The sequence below is a fragment of the Oryx dammah genome, unplaced genomic scaffold, assembly GCF_014754425.2.
Source record: "Oryx dammah isolate SB20612 unplaced genomic scaffold, SCBI_Odam_1.1 HiC_scaffold_25, whole genome shotgun sequence".
NCBI classification, from domain to species: domain Eukaryota; kingdom Metazoa; phylum Chordata; class Mammalia; order Artiodactyla; family Bovidae; genus Oryx; species Oryx dammah.
In genome coordinates, this window is record NW_024070209.1 from 15,588,499 (window position 1) to 15,607,609 (window position 19,111).

At 39.1% G+C, this 19,111-nt stretch overlaps 1 protein-coding gene across 9 annotated transcripts in view; it reads left to right on the forward strand.

The window, feature by feature from the left end:
• The window catches only part of LTBP1 (latent transforming growth factor beta binding protein 1), a 455,261-nt gene that overhangs the window by 297,258 nt on the left and 138,892 nt on the right, over positions 1-19,111 (forward strand). For 4 of the 9 annotated variants that reach the window (XM_040224607.1, XM_040224612.1, XM_040224609.1 and 1 more), the window contains 5 exons: positions 2,731-2,898; positions 5,568-5,795; positions 7,946-7,968; positions 12,129-12,228; positions 13,050-13,148. In XM_040224607.1, coding sequence (XP_040080541.1) covers positions 2,731-2,898; positions 5,568-5,795; positions 7,946-7,968; positions 12,129-12,228; positions 13,050-13,148 — 618 coding nt within the window. The remainder of the gene's footprint in view (positions 1-2,730; positions 2,899-5,567; positions 5,796-7,945; positions 7,969-12,128; positions 12,229-13,049; positions 13,149-19,111) is intronic. The other 5 variants (XM_040224611.1, XM_040224616.1, XM_040224615.1 and 2 more) reach the window with 3 other exon arrangements.

Below are 19,111 nucleotides of genomic sequence, written 5' to 3' on the forward strand. Positions count from 1 at the left end.
ATATGATAAAGCTAGTCTATACATTGAGCTTGTCACTTATAAGTCAGGGAGTTGTTGAAGCTCAGCTGCTGTATTAACATTCTCTCCAGAGGTATGGAGCCAGCAGGGTGGGTGGATGGGAAGGGATTTTGAAGGAACTGGCTCACATGTTTGTGGAAGTTCAGTCAGTTCAGTCGCTCAGTCATGTCCAACTCTTTGCGACCCCGGGAACCACAGCACGCCAGGCCTCCCTGTCCATCACCAACTCCTAGAGTCTACCCAAACTCATGTCCATTGAGTTGGAGATGCCATCCAACCATCTCATCCTCTGTCATCCCCTTCTCCTCTTGCTCTCAATCTTTCCCAGCATCAGGGCCTTTTCAAATGAGTCAGCTCTTTGCATCAGGTGGCCAAAGTATTGGAGTCTCAGCTTCAATGTCAGTCCTTCCAATGAACACCCAGGGCTGATCTTTAGAATGGACTGCTTGGATCTCCTTGCAGTCCAAGGGACTCTCAAGAGTCTTCTCCAACACCACAGTTCAAAAGCATCAATTCTTTAGCACTCAGCTTTCTTTATAGTCCAACTCTCACATCCATACATGACCACTGGAAAAACCATAGCCTTGACTAGACAGACCTTTGTTGACGAAGTAATGTCTCTGCTTTTGAATATGCTGTCTAGGTTGGTCATAACTTTCCTTCCAAGGAGTAAGTTCAGTGCAGTCAGTGTAGGCTGGCAGGGAAGTGGAGTCCCAGGGAAGGATTAATGTTACAGCCAGAGTTTGAAGGTCATCTGCTGGCAAAATGTCTTCTAACTCTGAGGAGATCAGTCTTCTCTCCTAAGGACTTCAACTGCTTGGACAAGGACAACCCACACTTTAGAGTCATCTGCTTGATTCAAAATCTATTGACTTAAATGTTAATCTCATATGCAGAATACTTTCACATCAACATTGAGACCTGTCTTTGACCCGATATCTGGGTTACCATGGCCCAGTCAATTTGGCACACACAAACCATTGCAGTTAGTCAAAGTCACTTTCCTGGGTTATGCTGCTGGTAGACCTACTATGTGAACCCAGGTTTGTCTGGCTCTAAAAACTCTTGCTCTCTTCACTGTGCTGTAGTACCTTCATAGACTGAGGTTGTTTCTTGCAGCAGAGATGTCAGTCCTTTTGTGAGAATGAATATACAGTTTTGAGGGAAAAGGGAAGTTGATTTGGAAGCTCCAAGTGCTAGAGCAATTGGGTAAGGGAAAGGCAAATTGGGAAAACCTCATTTGGCCAATAGTGCAATAGAGAAGAGCTCATCTTTATGTAGAAGAAAGAACTGAGAGGTGACCATCAAGCTTGGTGTATACACAGTGTTGACTTGGCCTGGAATTGGCCCTGTAAAAACATTCTCCATGCACATTTACTTTAGAAAGTGATCTTTGTGAAGACAGGGATGTGTCTTTCTCTCTCATATTCACCTCATTTGCCTAGTAGCTGTTAATTTAATGAAGTCTCATCTACATTTATAGAAGAATCCGAATTAGGACTTAGATGTTGGATGGATATGGGCTGATGTGCTTTTTAAGATGTTTTCTGAGGTGTGAGGATGTCATTTGTTCCTTCTCTGGCGTGCTTTCTGGCTGGACAGGGGGCCTTGTGTGGCAGTGCCAGTCAGAAGCTGCTCTCAGCCTCTGATTTCTGGTTGCTGGTCTAGAATGAGACTGGATGAGGCCCTGTAGGCTCTCACTGTCCTGCAAGTGAGAAGAGTAACAGTTGACTTGTATCAATTATGTTCAACTCCTGATTTTCCATGGTACTTGGCTATTCAATAGATGCTATCCTAAAATAACCTGTGTGTGTGTATAAAAGTCGCTTGGTCATGTCTGACTCTTTGCAACCCCATGGACTATACAGTCCTTGGAATTCCACAGGCCAGAATACTGGAATGGGTAGCCGTTCCCTTCTCCAGGGGATGTTCCCAACCCAGGGATTGAACCCAGGCCTCCTGCACTACAGGTGGATTCTTTACCAGCTGAGCTACCAGGGAAGCCCAAAATAAACTCTATTATGGCTAATTACAAAACAGCAAATGAAATCATGATTTTGACAGTTAGATTTATTTAGGCAGGTTTATTTTGGTTGCAATGATTTATTTTCATTCATGCACACATAAGTGATATTTTTAAATTTTAAGTTCTAATTAAAGGATCATATAACTGATTTTTAACACTAGCTAAAATGGAAGAAGGGGCCAGGCAACGACAGGGACGTTTGATATCCTGACTCCTAAGACTCAATAGGCCAGCTGACCTTAAATCAGGTAGGGTAATGCACTACATCTAGATAGATTTATCCTGAAGTACGGCTTCTAATCGGAGAAGGCAATGGCATCCCACTCCAGTACTCTTGCCTGGAAAATCCCATGGATGGAGGAGCCTGGTAGGCTGCAGTCCATGGGGTCGCTAAGAGTTGGACACGACTGAGTGACTTCACTTTCACTTTTCACTTTCATGCATTGGAGAAGGACATGGCAACCCACTCCAATATTCTTGCCTGGAGAATCCCAGGGATGGGGGAGCCTGGTGGGCTGCCATCTATGGGGTCGCAGAGAGTCGGACACGACTGAAGCGACTTAGCAGCAGCAGCAGCATCATGGCTTCTGATACAAACTTTAAGGTTCCTTTTAGTATTTATGTGAAATGTCGAACTGGTTTTTGTCATTTCTTGGGTGACATCAGGCCTTATCTCTCTGCTTCAGCGGACACCCCTGTGATCTCGGAAGAGAAAGGGCCGTGTTACCGACTTGTCAGTTCCGGAAGGCAGTGTATGCACCCTCTGTCTGTGCACCTCACCAAGCAGCTCTGCTGTTGTAGTGTGGGCAAGGCCTGGGGCCCACGCTGTGAGAAATGCCCCCTTCCAGGCACAGGTAAGACATGCCACGGCATGTGCTCATTCATTCCTGGCCACACAGGATGATTTGGACAGCATGGGTTCTTTGTGGTTTCTGACTTTAAATCAGTTATTAGTAATACAATGTGTTTTTATCCTTTTGAACAGACCATGAATGTACGAGGTTGAATCAGTGGAAAAAATTACATGCAAAGAGCTTTTCCCATTTGTGTGTAACATTAGACTTCCTTTTGGATGTTAAGAAAAGCCATTGCTTTTTATCCCTAGTTGCTGTCCCTAGTTTCTGCTGTTTAAAAGTGCAGAGACGCCGGAAGGCTGTGTGGGGCTTGCACTTTTCTGATGAGTGGCTGTTCACTGCCTGCATGGTCACTAGACCTGATGTAGGTTAACTCTTTTAACTCATGTATTGAATGGGTGCCTGTCAGGTTCTATCAAGAACATCATGCTTGATTTCTCCAGGTGGAAATGGAGAAAATTATATTCACAATTGAATTTATGCTATGAAAATTTGTAACTCAAGGGCAGGTCCTCCTATGAACTTCTGGATGGGAACTGAATATAAGAAGTGATGATTCTTTATCCTTCAGCTGAGTACATAATTGCCTAATGCTCTGAAAGCTTAAATTTATCTAAGTGCCTTACGTATCTCAAGACATCACCAACTTCTCAAGCAGGGTCAAGTAGAGTTAAATGGAAGAGAAAGAAACATACCTGCAAATACTGGGCATAGTGTACCTATTTCACTGACATGAGATGGGCATAAGACGTCTACCTGATTTCTCGTTTGATAAGGTGGTTCCCATCTATGGAAGTGCGTTCACTCTCATGGAGACATTTAATGTCTTACGCCTACAACTTGCACTGTTGCAGACAAGTTTTAAATATAAATGTAATTATCACAAGCCACTTTGGTTGTTGCCTAGGATCAGAAAGAACTGGTGAGGCAGAGATAGTATAATGTTGATGATGTTTTGGTATACTGTGTGACTTGAGACATCTCCAGAAGGCCCTAGTAGCCTCCTGAGGAGTCTGATCTGCTCAGTATTAAAAAGTAATAATCAGTGAAATTAATGATCTTGATAATTCATAGACCCATTTTTCTTTAAGTTCCATTTTGATAGCTTTTGTAGCCCTTACATGAAGCATAAATCAAGAAAGTGAATGTAACACAGGAAGATTTTCCCATAGAGTAGAGTCACTAAGTTTGAACATAATATTAAAGATAAAATTTGGATACTTAACCAACTTTTCATTGTAAGATGATTTTCATGAAAGTAATGTTTAGTTATTTCATATACCTCAAGTATTTGATAGACAAATTTTTTCTAGAACTTCTGTTCTTTCACATGAAAATTGTATTTCATAGTTGAACGTAAAAATGAGGTTCTGCCATTTAATGTGTGATCCTTAGAAAAACAGTATTTTAGCATGCTTTAAGGAGTATTTTAGAGTTTTATTTTTACTGAGAACTAATTTTAGGTCCAGAACATTCATGGGAGATCTCTTGTTCAGTGGAAGTGAAAAGTGACTTATTTTACTTTCAGTTTTAAAGGTAGAAATGAAGGAGTTGACTGTAAGCCCCTTGCTGTCTGCATTTGGTAACTTGCCTCCAATACCAACACCAAAGAGATTAGGTGGATTTTTCCTCCTCAGGCCACACATGGCCTTGCCTCCCTTGTTTTCCCCCTTGACTTATTCCTGGTGATTATGCAATGAGGGTTAGGAAGTCACATGTGCCCGGCTGATATTTTTTAAGTGTACAAAACCACTTTCCTGGCAGGAATAGCAGTTACAGGATGCAGGATATCTCCTTGTCCTCACAATAATTTGACCAGTTGGTTGTGGTCTGGCTTTTGCTCACTTGTCACCCCTCCCCTTGAAAATAACTACATTCTAACCGGTGTTTTTCCCTTCATTTCCACCTGTCATCTCTTTAACATGTGTCTTTGACTGGCTTCATTTTCACCATCCTGAGAATATTTCTTCAAAACCACTTGCCCTTGTCAGTTCTTCTTAACCAGCCTCTGCATATCAGCTGATACTCCCCACCCTGGTTTCTTCATCTTTGGTTTCTTCAATGGGAATCAAATTAGGATGATTTCAACACCTCATTTCACTCAATAGTGACTGCTTTTTCTTTTTTAACCTTCTTGCTAGTCATTTAATTTAGATGTTACTGAGTTCCTGGTTAACAGTTAATGAAATTAGACCAAAGCAAGAGTGAAAAGTCTGATTTCTACTGATGTTTTACCCTCCTCCGAGATATATATATAATCTATATAGTATGTTCTGTACCTAAAAATCTCATGTATTACATATATTTTATGTGTAATACATAGTGTGATAAAGAATATTAAATATAAAATATATGTATACTATCTCTTAATTTGTTGCTGATATATATAATTTGATATATAAAATATGTGCTCTCTCTATATATAAGATTCTGATTGTGTAAGATAAGGAATTAACAGATGGAGAAATGTTAACTAGAAGAATTGAGTTTTTTCCTATAAATATGCAAGTTTGAGAGAAATTCGAGCATTTTGCATCTGTTCTTTAAGTTTTTAAATGTAACTATAAATTAGTGATGATTTATTAAGCAATATTCATCATGCTGTTTTCCTCTGTATAAGTTTGCACTTTTAGATTTTTAAAAGGAATATTTTCCCATCCCAAATCTAGCTGCTTTTAAGGAAATCTGTCCTGGTGGAATGGGTTATACGGTTTCTGGCGTTCATAGACGCAGGCCAATCCATCACCATGTAGGTAAAGGACCTGTATTTGTCAAGCCAAAGAACACTCAACCTGTTGCTAAAAGTACTCATCCTCCACCTCTCCCAGCCAAGGAAGAACCAGTGGAGGCCCTGACCTTCTCCCGGGAACAGGGGCCAGGAGCGGTGGAGCCAGAAGGTGAGAGTGGAAATGGATCTTGGAGCTAGTCATCTATCTTGTGTGTCTTTGGTTTCCCTGTATGGAACTTCTACAATAGGGGCTTCAGCCTCGGCACTATTGACAATTAGGGGTGGATAATTCTTTGATATGAGGGGCTGCTCTGGGCATTACAGGATGTTTAGCAACATCACTGACCTCTAACCTGTACTGCCAGTAGCACCCTCCCCCTCCTGGTTGTTACAACCAAAAAGATGTCCAAATATCACTAAATGTCCCCTGGGGGAAGAATTACCCCTGGTTGAGAACCACTGCTCCAGAACAATTGTGACAGTATTCCATGATAATCTAATGACATTGTCTTATGTTTGGGGGCTACTTTTTCTTGCTGTTTACTCCTGGATAGTGCCTTAGATTTTTCAGGGAATAGCCAGAATTCGCTTCTGTATCTAGAGAGCTGTTTAATAAATATATGTTTACCTTAAAAAGTGGAATCCACAGGCTTGAAGCATCAACTGAGCTTCCATGAAATAGAAGGGAAGTCAGGGATAATGGGCAGCAAAATGAAGGAAGATAGGGTCCTTGAAAGGGATTTTGGAGAGAGTTCACCTAGTGAAGTCCTTTGATTTGCATTTTGAGAACTGGAGACATAGAGCAACTGACTTGCAAATGTCATACGAAGAGCATATGATAGAAGCAAGAACATATCTTTCCCAGGAGGTGGTTAAGGCCTTCTTCTCCAGAAGGAGACTAGAGACAACTGGTTCTGTTTCAGAAAGAAGGACTGTCTATCTTTGTCTCTTCATGGAAGCCAGCATGTCCAATACTTTGAATATCTTTTTCACCACAGAAATGCTCACCCCAGATAGGATGAACAAAAATCTTAACTTTGTATGGGATAAGTATTGGCTATAGTAAATAAGTATTGGCTATAATAAAGCTTCTGCTGGTCTTTCACACTTGGATCCTGGATGGGAATTCAGGGTGTGCATTTATGGATTTTGTGAGGAGAGAAGGGGCTCAAGTTAGATGAGGCATTGGGAGCATGGCAAGGAAGAGAGGTCTCCCTTCAGGGCTCTGAACCTTCATGTGTTGTAGCCCAGCTAAGTCCACTCTTTGACTTGCCGCACTTCTCCTTGGTTAGGCAGATAAGGTAGGACCTCACCTAAGATAGACAGTGCTGGCCAGCTGATTCCTGGACGGTTGGCCAGGTGTTTGCAATTCCTCCTTCTCTTCATAAGCAGGAGAAAATGGGCTGTGGTCCAGATTCTGCCTCAAGGGTTTCTTGGTGGTGGGTTAGACAGGACAGAAGGTTTATTGACTTTTTCTAACCACAAGAATGTTGCAGCAGCGGTAGCAATCTGGTAGCCTGATTGCGTTTAGGAGTAATGCACCTACCATATCTTATACTAATGTTTATGGAGATGTTGACTCATGAGCAGAATCCCTGTGATTATTGACCTAAGATTTGAGGACTAATTCTACAACTGATTTTTGAAGTGTTTCAAAATGGAAAGGCATAATCACTACCACCACCACCCTATAATAATGTTGGTGATTGTGTAATCTATGATTTGTTCAACATAGTGATGTTAATTGCTCATTGAATCTTGCTGGCTTGTGATTTAATTTTTTTTTTTTTTGTAATCTTGTTAGAATATCTTTCTGAAAACACAGGGCTTCATTAAAGATCAGTGTTCACCAAGAATGTAGCACCCTTTCTTAGGTCTCTTATTGAAACAGGGGCATTTATTTATTTTTTTTTAACATTGATATCAGAAAACATTTCAAACATTGTTTATTATGTTAAGGATAACTGTAATGAAAATGTTCCTTTTCCAAGGCATGGAAAGTGCTCCAAAATTGTGAGTAGGCATGAGACAATGTGTCAGGAAGTGGTGCCTCCTATAACTTTAATAGTTAGTGAGTTGGAAAGAACTGCATCCCATCGACTGCCTGATTTCCTGCAATTGAGGAATGACATACAGTTTTCCCCTGTCAGTCATTTGTAAAATGCTCCAAAGTGGTAGTTGACTATAATTCTGCACTTGATTTAGTTTGGTTCTTAATCCTTTTGGAGACTGAACTTATGCTGATTTTTAAAAATTGAACTGTTATATAGTAGACTGTCTTGAGTTGTACTAATGTCCTTCTTTCTTTTTTGGTTTTAGTGGCAACTGTACCTCCTGAGAAGGTAATTTATTCATTGTTTGCAAGTCTTCTTTTGTTACCTTCATAGTGATTCTCTTCTAGATTGTATGTGATTTTTTAAGACTTAAATACAGTAACATGTCTATTATACATCATTTCACTTAAGGAAATAATATTGAATAACAGCCATTCATTCAATAAACATTTATTGAGTGCCTGCTATATGACTGGCACTATGCTGAATATTAGGGAAATAGTAGAGACCAAATCAGATGAATCTGCTGGTTCTCATGGAACTTAAATCTGGGGAGATGAAAATGATGGGCCTGATGGGAATCAGGGACTTAAGTGAAATACAGAGAGTTAGTTTATGGCCTGGAACATCGATGGAAAGAAAGGTTCTGACATGTATATGTAATTGTGTTATTCTCATAGTTCATTTATATACTGAATGATGTACTTCTCACTTCAACTAAAATTTGATATGCATGTTTGACTTAAACTGTAGTATGAGCAGAACTTACTCTTGAAATTGATAATCAAGTACTAGGATATTGCTTCCTTAAAATTTTAGAGAGATTTTAATCTTTCATTTTGGGGGGCCATGAAATGGGACACCAAATTGTGAGATTTGTTAGTAGAAAATGTTGGCAGTTGCTGAAGCTCTGTCCTGTTTATATAATATTGTTCCTTGTCTGAAGATTTATTGATAACATGAAAATTAGGTAATTATTGTATGTTTACACATTTGTGTAGTGTTCATTCTCTCGTAAGAATGCAGTATTAGGCTTTAGATGGGGACATAGACCTCTGTAAAATATTATAAATAGTTTTAAAAATCTTTGGTTTATAAGTATGGGGATAGAATAACACAAACATTAAAAGTGCTGACAGAATCCAGAAAAGAAGGAATGATTTTAGAGTGATAGCATCCAGTAAGGAAAAATGTTTTTATACTGACCCCCAAAAGAAGTACAAGAGATTTGCATATTTTACATGGGTAATTTGCTGCTCTTGGAGAGCATCTCTAAAGATCAGTGACGTACGGTAGTTTGTAATTTTGTTGACTTTGAATTTAGTTCTAGTTTATAAGTGGGAGGAATCCTTTAGCTCATGAGTGGTCCAGCCAGCTCCCTGACAACGTCATCTTATCTGATTTTCTTCCCCTCTGTTTATGGTTGAGCTTGTGAAACTTTCATAAAGACTCTGAAAGAGGGCCTGAAGTTTTTCTTGTGAATGTTCCGAGAGGAGGCCGTGGGGAACATGCAGCCGTGGACTTCGTGGTCTTGACTTTCTGTGGAGATCTCATGTTCTTAAAGATCAGTGAAGAGAAAGCAGGGTGATCCACTGATGAGAAATTATGTGTACAAAGGTGCAGTGGAGGATGGGGACAGCATGAGGTCATTGAGGGGAGCAGGAAAGACTCAGAGAACTTGGGAGGTGCTTTGGAAGGCTTGGAATACCAAACTGCAGTTGTAATCAGTGGGGAAATACTGGCCTCTTCAGTTGGACCCACTTGTCAAGTGGAGAAGTGGCATGGATCAGGAAGTAGGAAGTCCACTGCCCCATGCTCCTGGGTAATGCGGGAGGGAGGGCACCAGTCTGGGATCCTGTCTGTAAACTGCAGGAGTTGATTGACACCTGGTTATGGTCCACTCCTTGGTAGCATCGACCTTGGGCTGCAGGGGATGGGGTGTAGTTGAGTCTGATTGGGATCACCTTTCAATGGGTAATAGGAAAGCTAGTCTATATTCTTAAGAAGAAGGGGAAATGTGAGGGGGAAAGTAGTAAGTGCTCTGTGTTTCTAGAAGATGCAACACAATAGGATTAACTGAGGTGGGGGAAGAGAAAGCTTGAGAGGCCGATTAGACGACTACAATGAACTGAGAATGAGAGTGAGTGCAGATGAAGGTAGTAGGGGGCTGTTGATGTGGAAAAACATGAACCAGTATAAGGAACAGTGGAAATAGTCAGGGCTTGGAATGAGGAATGAAAAGTGACTTTAACCCTGGAGAGATCAATGACTGTGGCATTCACAGAGATGAAGTTGGAATCAGAGCCTGGATATTTCCGGGAAGGGATGGGTTTGAGGGATTTGTAGAATATCTAAATGGAGTTACCCTGTAAGCACTCATGCTTTCAAAATTGGGTCTTTGAGGTACTCAGGCAGGATATCTATTTTATTAAGAGCAGAAAAGGTGATAAGTAAAGAAAGCTAGGAGAGAAGGTTTTTCTTTACCATCTTACAGAAAAATTTGAACGAGCTTTTTGGCCAACTCAATAAAAGTTAGAACTGGACATGGAACAACAGACTGGTTCCAAATAGGAAAAGGAGAACGTCAAAGCTGTATATTGTCACCGTGCTTATTTAATTTATATGCAGAGTACATCATGAGAAACGCTGGACTGAAAGAAGCACAAGCTGGAATCAAGATTGCCAGGAGAACTATCAATAACCTCAGATATGCAGATGACCCCATGCTTATGGTAGAAAGTGAAGAAGAACTAAAGAGCCTCTTGATAAAAGTGAAAGAGGAGAGTGAAAAAGTTGGCTTAAAGCTCAACATTCAGAAGGCAAAGATCATGGCATCTGGTCCCATCACTTCATGGCAGATAGATGGGGAAACAGTGGAAACAGTGGCAGACTATTTTTTGGGCTTCAAAATCACTGCAGATGGTGACTGCAGCCATGAAATTAAAAGACGCTTACTCCTTGGAAGGAAAGTTATGACTAACCTTGATAGCATATTCAAAAGCAGAGACAATACTTTGCCAACAAAGGTCCGTCTAGTCAAGGCTATGCTTTTTCCAGTGGTCATGTATGGATGTGAGAGTTGGACTATAAAGCAAGCTGAGCACTGAAGAATTGATGCTTTTGAACTGTAGTGTTGGAGAAGACTCTTGAGAGTCCCTTGGACTGCAAGGAGATCTAACCAGTCCATCCTAAAGAACTGAGTGTTCATTGGAAGAACTGATGTTGAAGCTGAAACTCCAATACTTTGGCCACCTGATGCGAAGAACTGACTCATTGGAAAAGACGCTGATGCTGGGAAAGATTGAAGGCGGGAGGAGAAGAGGATGACAGAGGATGAGATGGTTAAATGGAATCACCGACTCATTGGACAGGAGTTTGTGTAGACTCTGGAATTTGGTGATAGACAGGGGGGCCTAGCGTGCTGCAGTCCACAGGGTCACAAAGAGTCAGACACGACTGAGCGACTGAACTGAACTGATTAAAAGGGAGAGGCCAGGGAAGTGAATTTTCTGGAAGATGACGGTGATTAAAGTGAGGGAAGGAGTGTGTAGGATAACCTGATGAATGCTTTTATAGGAGTGGTGGCGTGAATGCTCTGGCCCCACACCTCTGTGGGCAAGGTCATAGACCTTTACCTAGCCTGATGTTCAGTCTGCAGGAATCCTGACAGGAGCTGTAACTGGAAACTGAGTCCTGGGTGCAAGTCTGTGGTTCAGGAGATAAGAGTGGGTAAAAGGATATGTGGGGAAATCCCTGCTAAGCTGCTAAGTCACTTCAGTTGTGCCCAACTCTTAGCGACCCTATGGACTGCAGCCTACCAGGCTCCTCCATCCATGGGAGTTTCCAGGCAAGAGTGCTGGAGTGGGGTGCCATTGCCTTCTCCGGGGAAATCCCTAGTCTCCTCCAAATCCCTATTTTTCTGTTGCTGTTCAACTACCAGCGTTCTGAGAGGTGGAGATGGAAAGTAATTGGCAGACTTACCATACTTTAGTGTCTCGTGTGTTCTTTCTTATGACACACCTGTATCCATTTTTAATCTGCAGGATGTGGCTGGTCATTTTATTTGGGCAGAAGCCACATGTGAATGAGGTGACAGCTTATTTTAGTTCTTCTCTGGGATTAGTTTTGCCTTGTTCCAGACCAAACATGGGCCTCTGAGCCAAGGCATTTGTTGAAAATGTCTAAGAAACCTTTTGCTTTGAGCCTCTGGGAAATGGGTTGAGGGTATGAGCATGGATCAGTACTGCTAGGAAAACTCAAGGGCTCAGTATAGTAGCACATCAATAGTATATTTAAAAAAAATTTTTACACAGTTGCACAAGTTGTGTAATATCCTATGATATTTGTTGCCTTTCTTAGAATTAATGAAATAAAAATAGTAATATGCAGAAACTAAAAATTCCTACTCTCAGTTCTCTTTTCCCCCCACTTTTAATACAACCATCCAGGAAATACCTTCACTGGATCAAGAGAAAACCAAACTTGAGCCTGGTCAACCCCAGCTTTCTCCAGGCATTTCAACCATTCATCTGCATCCACAGTTTCCAGGTAGCCTGTGTTGATTTGTGCTGTTTGTAAGAGTACTCTGAATAAGAGAGTAAGATGAAGATTATTGTGTGTCTCTGGTTTTAAAGTTTTAGTCATAAGAATTCCTAAGTGAGTGAAATATGAAATATACTTATGTATATTAATATCCTGATATAATGTTAATGTAAGTATGGTACAGTCGATCCTTCTTTATCCGTGGTTTTACTTTCTGCGGTCAGCTACAACCCAAAAATATTAAATGGAAAATTCCAGAAATAAACAATTCATACGTTTTAAATTGTGCATTGTTCTGAGTAGCATGATGAAATCTCGCGCCATCCTGTTCCATCCTGCCCAGGACGTGAATCATCCTTTTGTCCAGTATCCACTTTCTATATGCTTCCTGCCCATTAGTATAGGAAAAACACAGTATATATAGGATTTGATACTATCTGCAGTTTCAGACATCCACTGGGGGTCTTAGAACATATGCTCCATGGATAAAGGGAGACTACTGTATCATAAGTGTTATAATGATAAATTTCTTTCACTATTGTCTGCGGTCAGGAGTAGTATATATTATTAGAACATTATTGAGGGTTCATCTTTTGATGAAGGGTCATTTTTATTGATTTCCAAATTGCTCTCAGATATTATCACTAAATGTGGAAAGCAGGGTTATAGGTTAATATCATGACCTTTAGGGAACTATAGCTGTTCTTAATATCCCAGAATTAACCGTGGTATGTTGTTAAACTAAATTTTGCTTACATTTTGAAATGGGATCTCAATGCATATAACAGGCTTTAATTTTCATTTTTATTCTCTCCCTCCTCATATAGTAGTGATTGAAAAAACATCACCTCCTATGCCTGTGGAAGTAGCTCCTGAAGCTTCAACATCAAGCGCCAGCCAAGTCATTGCACCTACTCAAGTAACAGGTAGGCGCAGTATTGATATTGCAGAGTCTGTGGAGGAGACAGGGATGTGAACATTTTAAATGTAAAGTCAAAATTGTATCACATGTATAAGATCGCTCATGGCAGAGTTAGTCATAAGAGCAAATATTTGGAAATAATCTAAATATTTTTTGAAGGAGGAACATGTTTAAATAAGTTATGGCACATATGCAGTGGAATATCACACAGCTGTTAATGTTTTAAAAGTAATGTCATGAGGAGATGCTTATAGGATGATATTAAGAAATACAGAACACAGTGATTTCAATTTTATCTTTTAAATGTTTATAAACACAAAAAAAGAAAGTTCATCGAAGTGTTTAACCACCCTCAGTTAATAGAATCATGGATAAGCTTTCTGCTCTTCAATATATTTTTATATTTTTTCAAAATTCTGTTTAATAAACATGTTATTTCAGCCATTAGTGAGAAATTATAAAGATTTATTATAATTTATAACCAACAGCTTAAAAGTTAATATCCTTAATGTATAGTGAGGGCTTATAAATCAGCAATAAGAATACTAATAGAAAAATGAAATTAATATCATCAGATAATTCATAGGTAACATACCAAGAAACATGTATGTAATAGGAAATTTCAACTTTACTAGTACTCAAAGAAATGCAAATTAAAGTGAGAATTCTTTATTCTTATCAATGTAATATTTCATTTTTACTAGAGTGAAGTCAAGGCTCTCACACAATTATGGAAAGGAATGTAGTTCAATTTTTCTGGAAAGCACAAACTGGCAATATGTATCAAGAACTTTAAAAATGTTCAGGACTTTTAACTCAGTAATCCTACATTAAGATAACTAGTATAAGGAAGTAATGTCTCCCCAACACTGTTGTAATGGTTTGTATAAACGGGCACTTACCACAGCACTGTGTATAATAGAGAAAAAAATAGAAAAACCTAAATATTTAACTATAGGGAAATAGATAATTATATTTACATTGAAACATTATGCTACCACCAATTACTACAGTATTTTTGAAGAATTTGTAAAAAATATACCAGAAAATGGTCACAAGATATTGCTAAATACAAGACAAAGTATGTAAAAATGAAGGATATAGAGTATTAAACCACTTATATAAAAAAAGACATACAGTGAGAAAATGCTAGAAGAAAATATACCAGATCAGCAGTGGTTATTTTGGGAGTAGGGTCTGAGGGGTTTGAATGTTGTTTCATTGTGGAATTGTATGTGTATTCCACATATTCTGATGTGGAAAAATATTTTTGTAATCAGACAAAGTATCACTAAGGTGCATCATAATAGCATAAGTTCATGATATCATTGCAGGATGAGGTTGGCAGTGTATACAGGAGAAGCTAATAGAGGAGTGTGCAGCCTCTCTCAGTTTTGCCTCTTAAGAAACATGACATGGCATCATTGCAAACAGAAACATGCTTCGTTAGATGTATTAATTAGTTGGATTGTGGTGATCATTTCACAGTGTATAGATATTAAAACGTCAAGTTGTATGCCGTTAAGTACATAACAGTTTTTATATGTTTTAAAAACCAAAGCTTTGACCTATTTTCTCAAAATTGTGGATGCACTTTCTCTTAGACACTTGTTTTGATGCAGCAGACAGAAGAGCGTTTTTAAACCACTCCCCTGTCCGGAGCTGAAGTGCAGTTAAGTAGGACAGAGTCACATCATGCACCCAGCAGTGTGTTCTCACCTGCTTCAGCGATGCCCTCAGGGCGCAGCTGCACCCAGAATCCTGTCCTTCCCATGTGAATGCAAAGCAACTGCTCTTTGGTTTTACTGTAAACAGTGAGCAGAGTGATATAGAAATGTTAACTATTCTAAGTAGTGGGTTGACTCACATGAATTTTCTGGCCAAACCCTGTGTTTCTAGTGATAGAGTGAAATGCTAGTGATTTTTGTTTGTTTTTAATGGCTGTAGCTAAAATTGCTTTTCTCTGTTCTGAAGTCACAGCTGTATCTACTTAATTCATTAAACCCATTTATGAAAGACTAGGCTTCTCTGGTGGCTCAGATGGTAAAAAATCCACCTGCAATGAGAGAGACCTGGGTTTGGTCCCTGGGTTGGGGAAGATTCCCTGGAGGAGGGCATGGCAACCCACTCCAGTATTCTTGCCTGGAGAAAGCCCATGGACAGAGGAGCCTGGCGGACTGCAGTCCGTGGGGTCGCAAAGTCAGACAGGACTGAGCGACAAAGCACAGCACATGAATGGCTACTGTGCAAGGCATGCAAACATATAATGCACCATCTTGATCAGCAAGTCTTCTCATTGTTTATATCTGTGTTAAAAAAGAAAATTGCAGTTTGTCAATGTGCTAGTTTTTTCAAGTACTCTATTTCCATTTTCCAGTGCGAAGGCACTGTCGTTTTTTGCCTTTTTAACAATGGCTGACTTAACAGACTTCTTGCAGTTTAGCTTTGTAGAAGTTTGGCTAGATAAATGCAGTTTGATCATTTAAATGCAGCCTTGTGAGGAATAACAAAGTGCAGTTACTCAGCTTCAACTGAACTGTGGAACTGATTGAAAAAATGAAAGTAGTTGTGCTATATGAAGTTGTTAAAAGACAGCTTAATTTGAGTTTGGCAGAGATACAGGGTTAACATCTGCCATCACATGTTTGAAGCACAAATATTTCCTTCCAGGAAACAAGTGACATTGAAATTTCATTTTCACACAGCATTTATAGGTGCTCTGACTTCCTATAGTACAAGAATCTTTCTGAACCAATCCATGGGGAGAACATTTTAAATAGTTTTTGAATTTAAATAATTTGCAGTTTTGGAGCTATACTATGATCTGTAATCTACCCTAGAACAAGAGGAATGTTTTGTATCAAATTTAATTGAAATCAAAATATAGATGTTCTCATTGATTTTGGTAAGAGAGCCAGATATGTAGATTGAAAGAGCAATCTGATCGAGTCTCTCTGGAACATTAGGCAGAGTTTTTTGTTTTTTGTTTGTTTTTTTCCTTGGAACACAAAGGAGGTAGATGTTTGTCACTCTTAGTTTCTTACATGAATTGAAGAAAGGAATAGAATAATAAGTAGGCGTCTAAAATAACCAAAATCAGCCTTACATTGCTCAGCAATGATATCGTTATGATGGTGAAATTGGAAGTAGCCTTTGTAGATTTCGTCAGACTCACTTTGACTTGCAATAATTATAAAGGGAGCCACATATTTGGAGGGAATAAGGGTGATATTTTCCACTCTGAGCAGCTGAGTTGGTGGCTTGCAATATTATTGGCACACTGTTTCCAAAGAAATGATACATTTCAGCATATAAATTCTTGATTTAGCATAGTGTCTTAGTAGCTCAAGGATAGGTTGGAAAATCAAACCTTTATTTCTCTGGCGAGTATTTACAAAGTGGAAACATCTGTTTCAATTGTTGTGGGACAATTTATGCTCTTTGTGGGGCAGTTAGGAAGCCAGGGCATTTTTGTAAACCTTTCCATGAGTTGACATTTGATACCTTCCTCTGCCAGCTCTTCTTAAACTTTCTCCATGGCCCTTGCAGACCAGCCAGAAATTATTCTGACTTTCATGACTGCTTTGTGTAAACCTTTGTAATCATCATGGCCCAAACGTTGTAAAAACTATTTTGCTCATCAGATCTTTTCCAGAACTCATCAGTGACCCCTTTATAAAAACCTTTGTCCCTGAAGCATATTACCAGCGTCATGACAGCCTCAATAAACTATGTAGGCTCATGGAAGATGAACTTTGTTGCATGTAAAATCATCATGCTTTAATATTTCCAGCTCTGTTTATTTATTTATTTTGAGTAATCACATGAGCAGGAAAAAAGCAAAAGGTCAGCGTATTCATTTTCATATCTTGCCAAAAGCTTTCTTTTTCATTTAATTCTTAAAGACACCAGACTCTTAAATCTATCTCTGGCCGTCTTTCTGGGACAAATAGACCATTTGGTTTTCCATTGGCTTTTGGTCATGACTCTTTTTTCCAAATTCTAAATGGACTCCCGGGAAAGATACAATGAAGTCCTTGGCCTGATGTAGGTGAAGCTGTTTCAGGGGCCGCGTGTGTAAGGGCGGTCCTGCACCCTAGGGGAAATATGATGGGCATTATGAAGGGGGACGCTTCCAAGAGTCCAATGGGAACAGTCTCTTGTCTCTGGGAAGCCAAACATGCTTCAGAAGAGAAGACATGATCATTAACCTGAGTGCCCCGGAGACCAGTCATTACTGCTTTCTGTGCAAGGCTTTACCGTATTCCCAGAGCCTGTATCAGTGCCATCACCACATATGGAGAAATGTATATTTTGACCTGAACTGATCCTTTCTGTGGGAACAGGCTAGCATGGCTCTGTGTGAGTGACCTCTTAGAAAAATGTAAAGCATAAGGTCTTTGCCCCCCAAAATGCAGAGAAAGCCAGAAGCTGTTTTTCTAAGCCTGAAGTTTAATTTTTTCAGTTTTAAGACAATACCATCAGGACTGCCTTTCTGTGTAACTTATAATCAAGAATGAAAGTGTAACAGTCAAAGAAGGGAAGTGTAGGAAGAGATGGTGTGAAACACCTTCTGAAAGTTTTAAGAGTATCAATAATTTTTTTTTAACTTTAAAATGGTGTTGATCAATTTTGTTGTTTTTTGTTTGTTTGTTTTTTGAGATGTGCTTGACATATAACATTGTATAAGTTTAAGGTATACAACGTGCTGGTTTGATACATTCGTGCATTGCACTATGATTGCTACAAAAGAATTCGCTAACACCTCTATCAAGTCACATGCTTTCTTGTGTGTTAAGGAAAGTTAAGATTTAGTGTTGTTGATTATAATCTGGTAAATTTTTTGATGAATGGTAAAGAGGAAGCAGAGGTATTTTGAAGTTGTTAATTTTTTCTTTTTGAACTTAGAGTGGGATAGAAAATAGATAAATGGGATCTCTGAGGATAAACTGATACAATTTATCATGTGTATAAAAAATGGGACAAACTATAGAAATCTAGAATGTTAGTAAATATCCCGTCACACTGATGTATCTCTTAGTACCCTCTAGTGGTGTCGGAGTAGCATTTTCTTACATATGTTAGTGCCAGTTGGGATCTACGTTTTCAAACTGCAGTTTTATATACATAATCTATGAGGTAATCAGCTAAGAATTCTCACGCTTTCCTCATAAATATTTCAGCCTCATAGCTTCTATTTAAGATACTAAATTGGAAGGAAAGGCTGTTATTGTTCATTTCTTAAGACAAAAGATACTGGATGCTTGGGGCTGGTGCACTGAAACGACCCAGAGGGATGGTACGGGAAGGGAGGAGGGAGGGGGGTTCTGGATGGGGAACACATGTATACCTGTGGCGGATTCATGTTGATGTATGGCACAACCAATACAATATTGTAAAGTAATTAAGCTCCAATGAAAATAAATATATTTTAAAAAAATGAAAAAAAGACAAAAGAGTTAAAATTCTTAATCATTTCTTCTATCTTAGAGTTCACTTAAGAAGAAATTATCTAAATATTGGCACACTGGCATAGGAAAGTATCTCATCTGAATTAAGCATCACATATTTTTGAAGACTTTATTTACATGTGTAAACATTCCATTCTAAAGCTGTGCCTGAAAAAGAACAGATAAATATTTGGTAATCAATAAATTGGTATGTGTGGGAGTGGGGGCAGTGAGTACACATCAAGCATTTCCTGAAAACCCCAGATATACAATCTTTTAATTAATTCTGACTACTTCTTCCTAGTATATTAAGTCATCTTCTAATTTTTCTTTTTGCAAACTTGATCAATATGTCTTCTCTGATTTAAGCTAATGGCAGAGAAGAACATAAAATAATTTCAAAGAAAATCAAGAAATCTAAATGCCATTAATTTTAAAAGGAAGCATCTGCTTACATTAAGAATAGATGGTTAAAGAACTGCTTCTCACACTATTCTACTAAAGAATTCTTATAAAC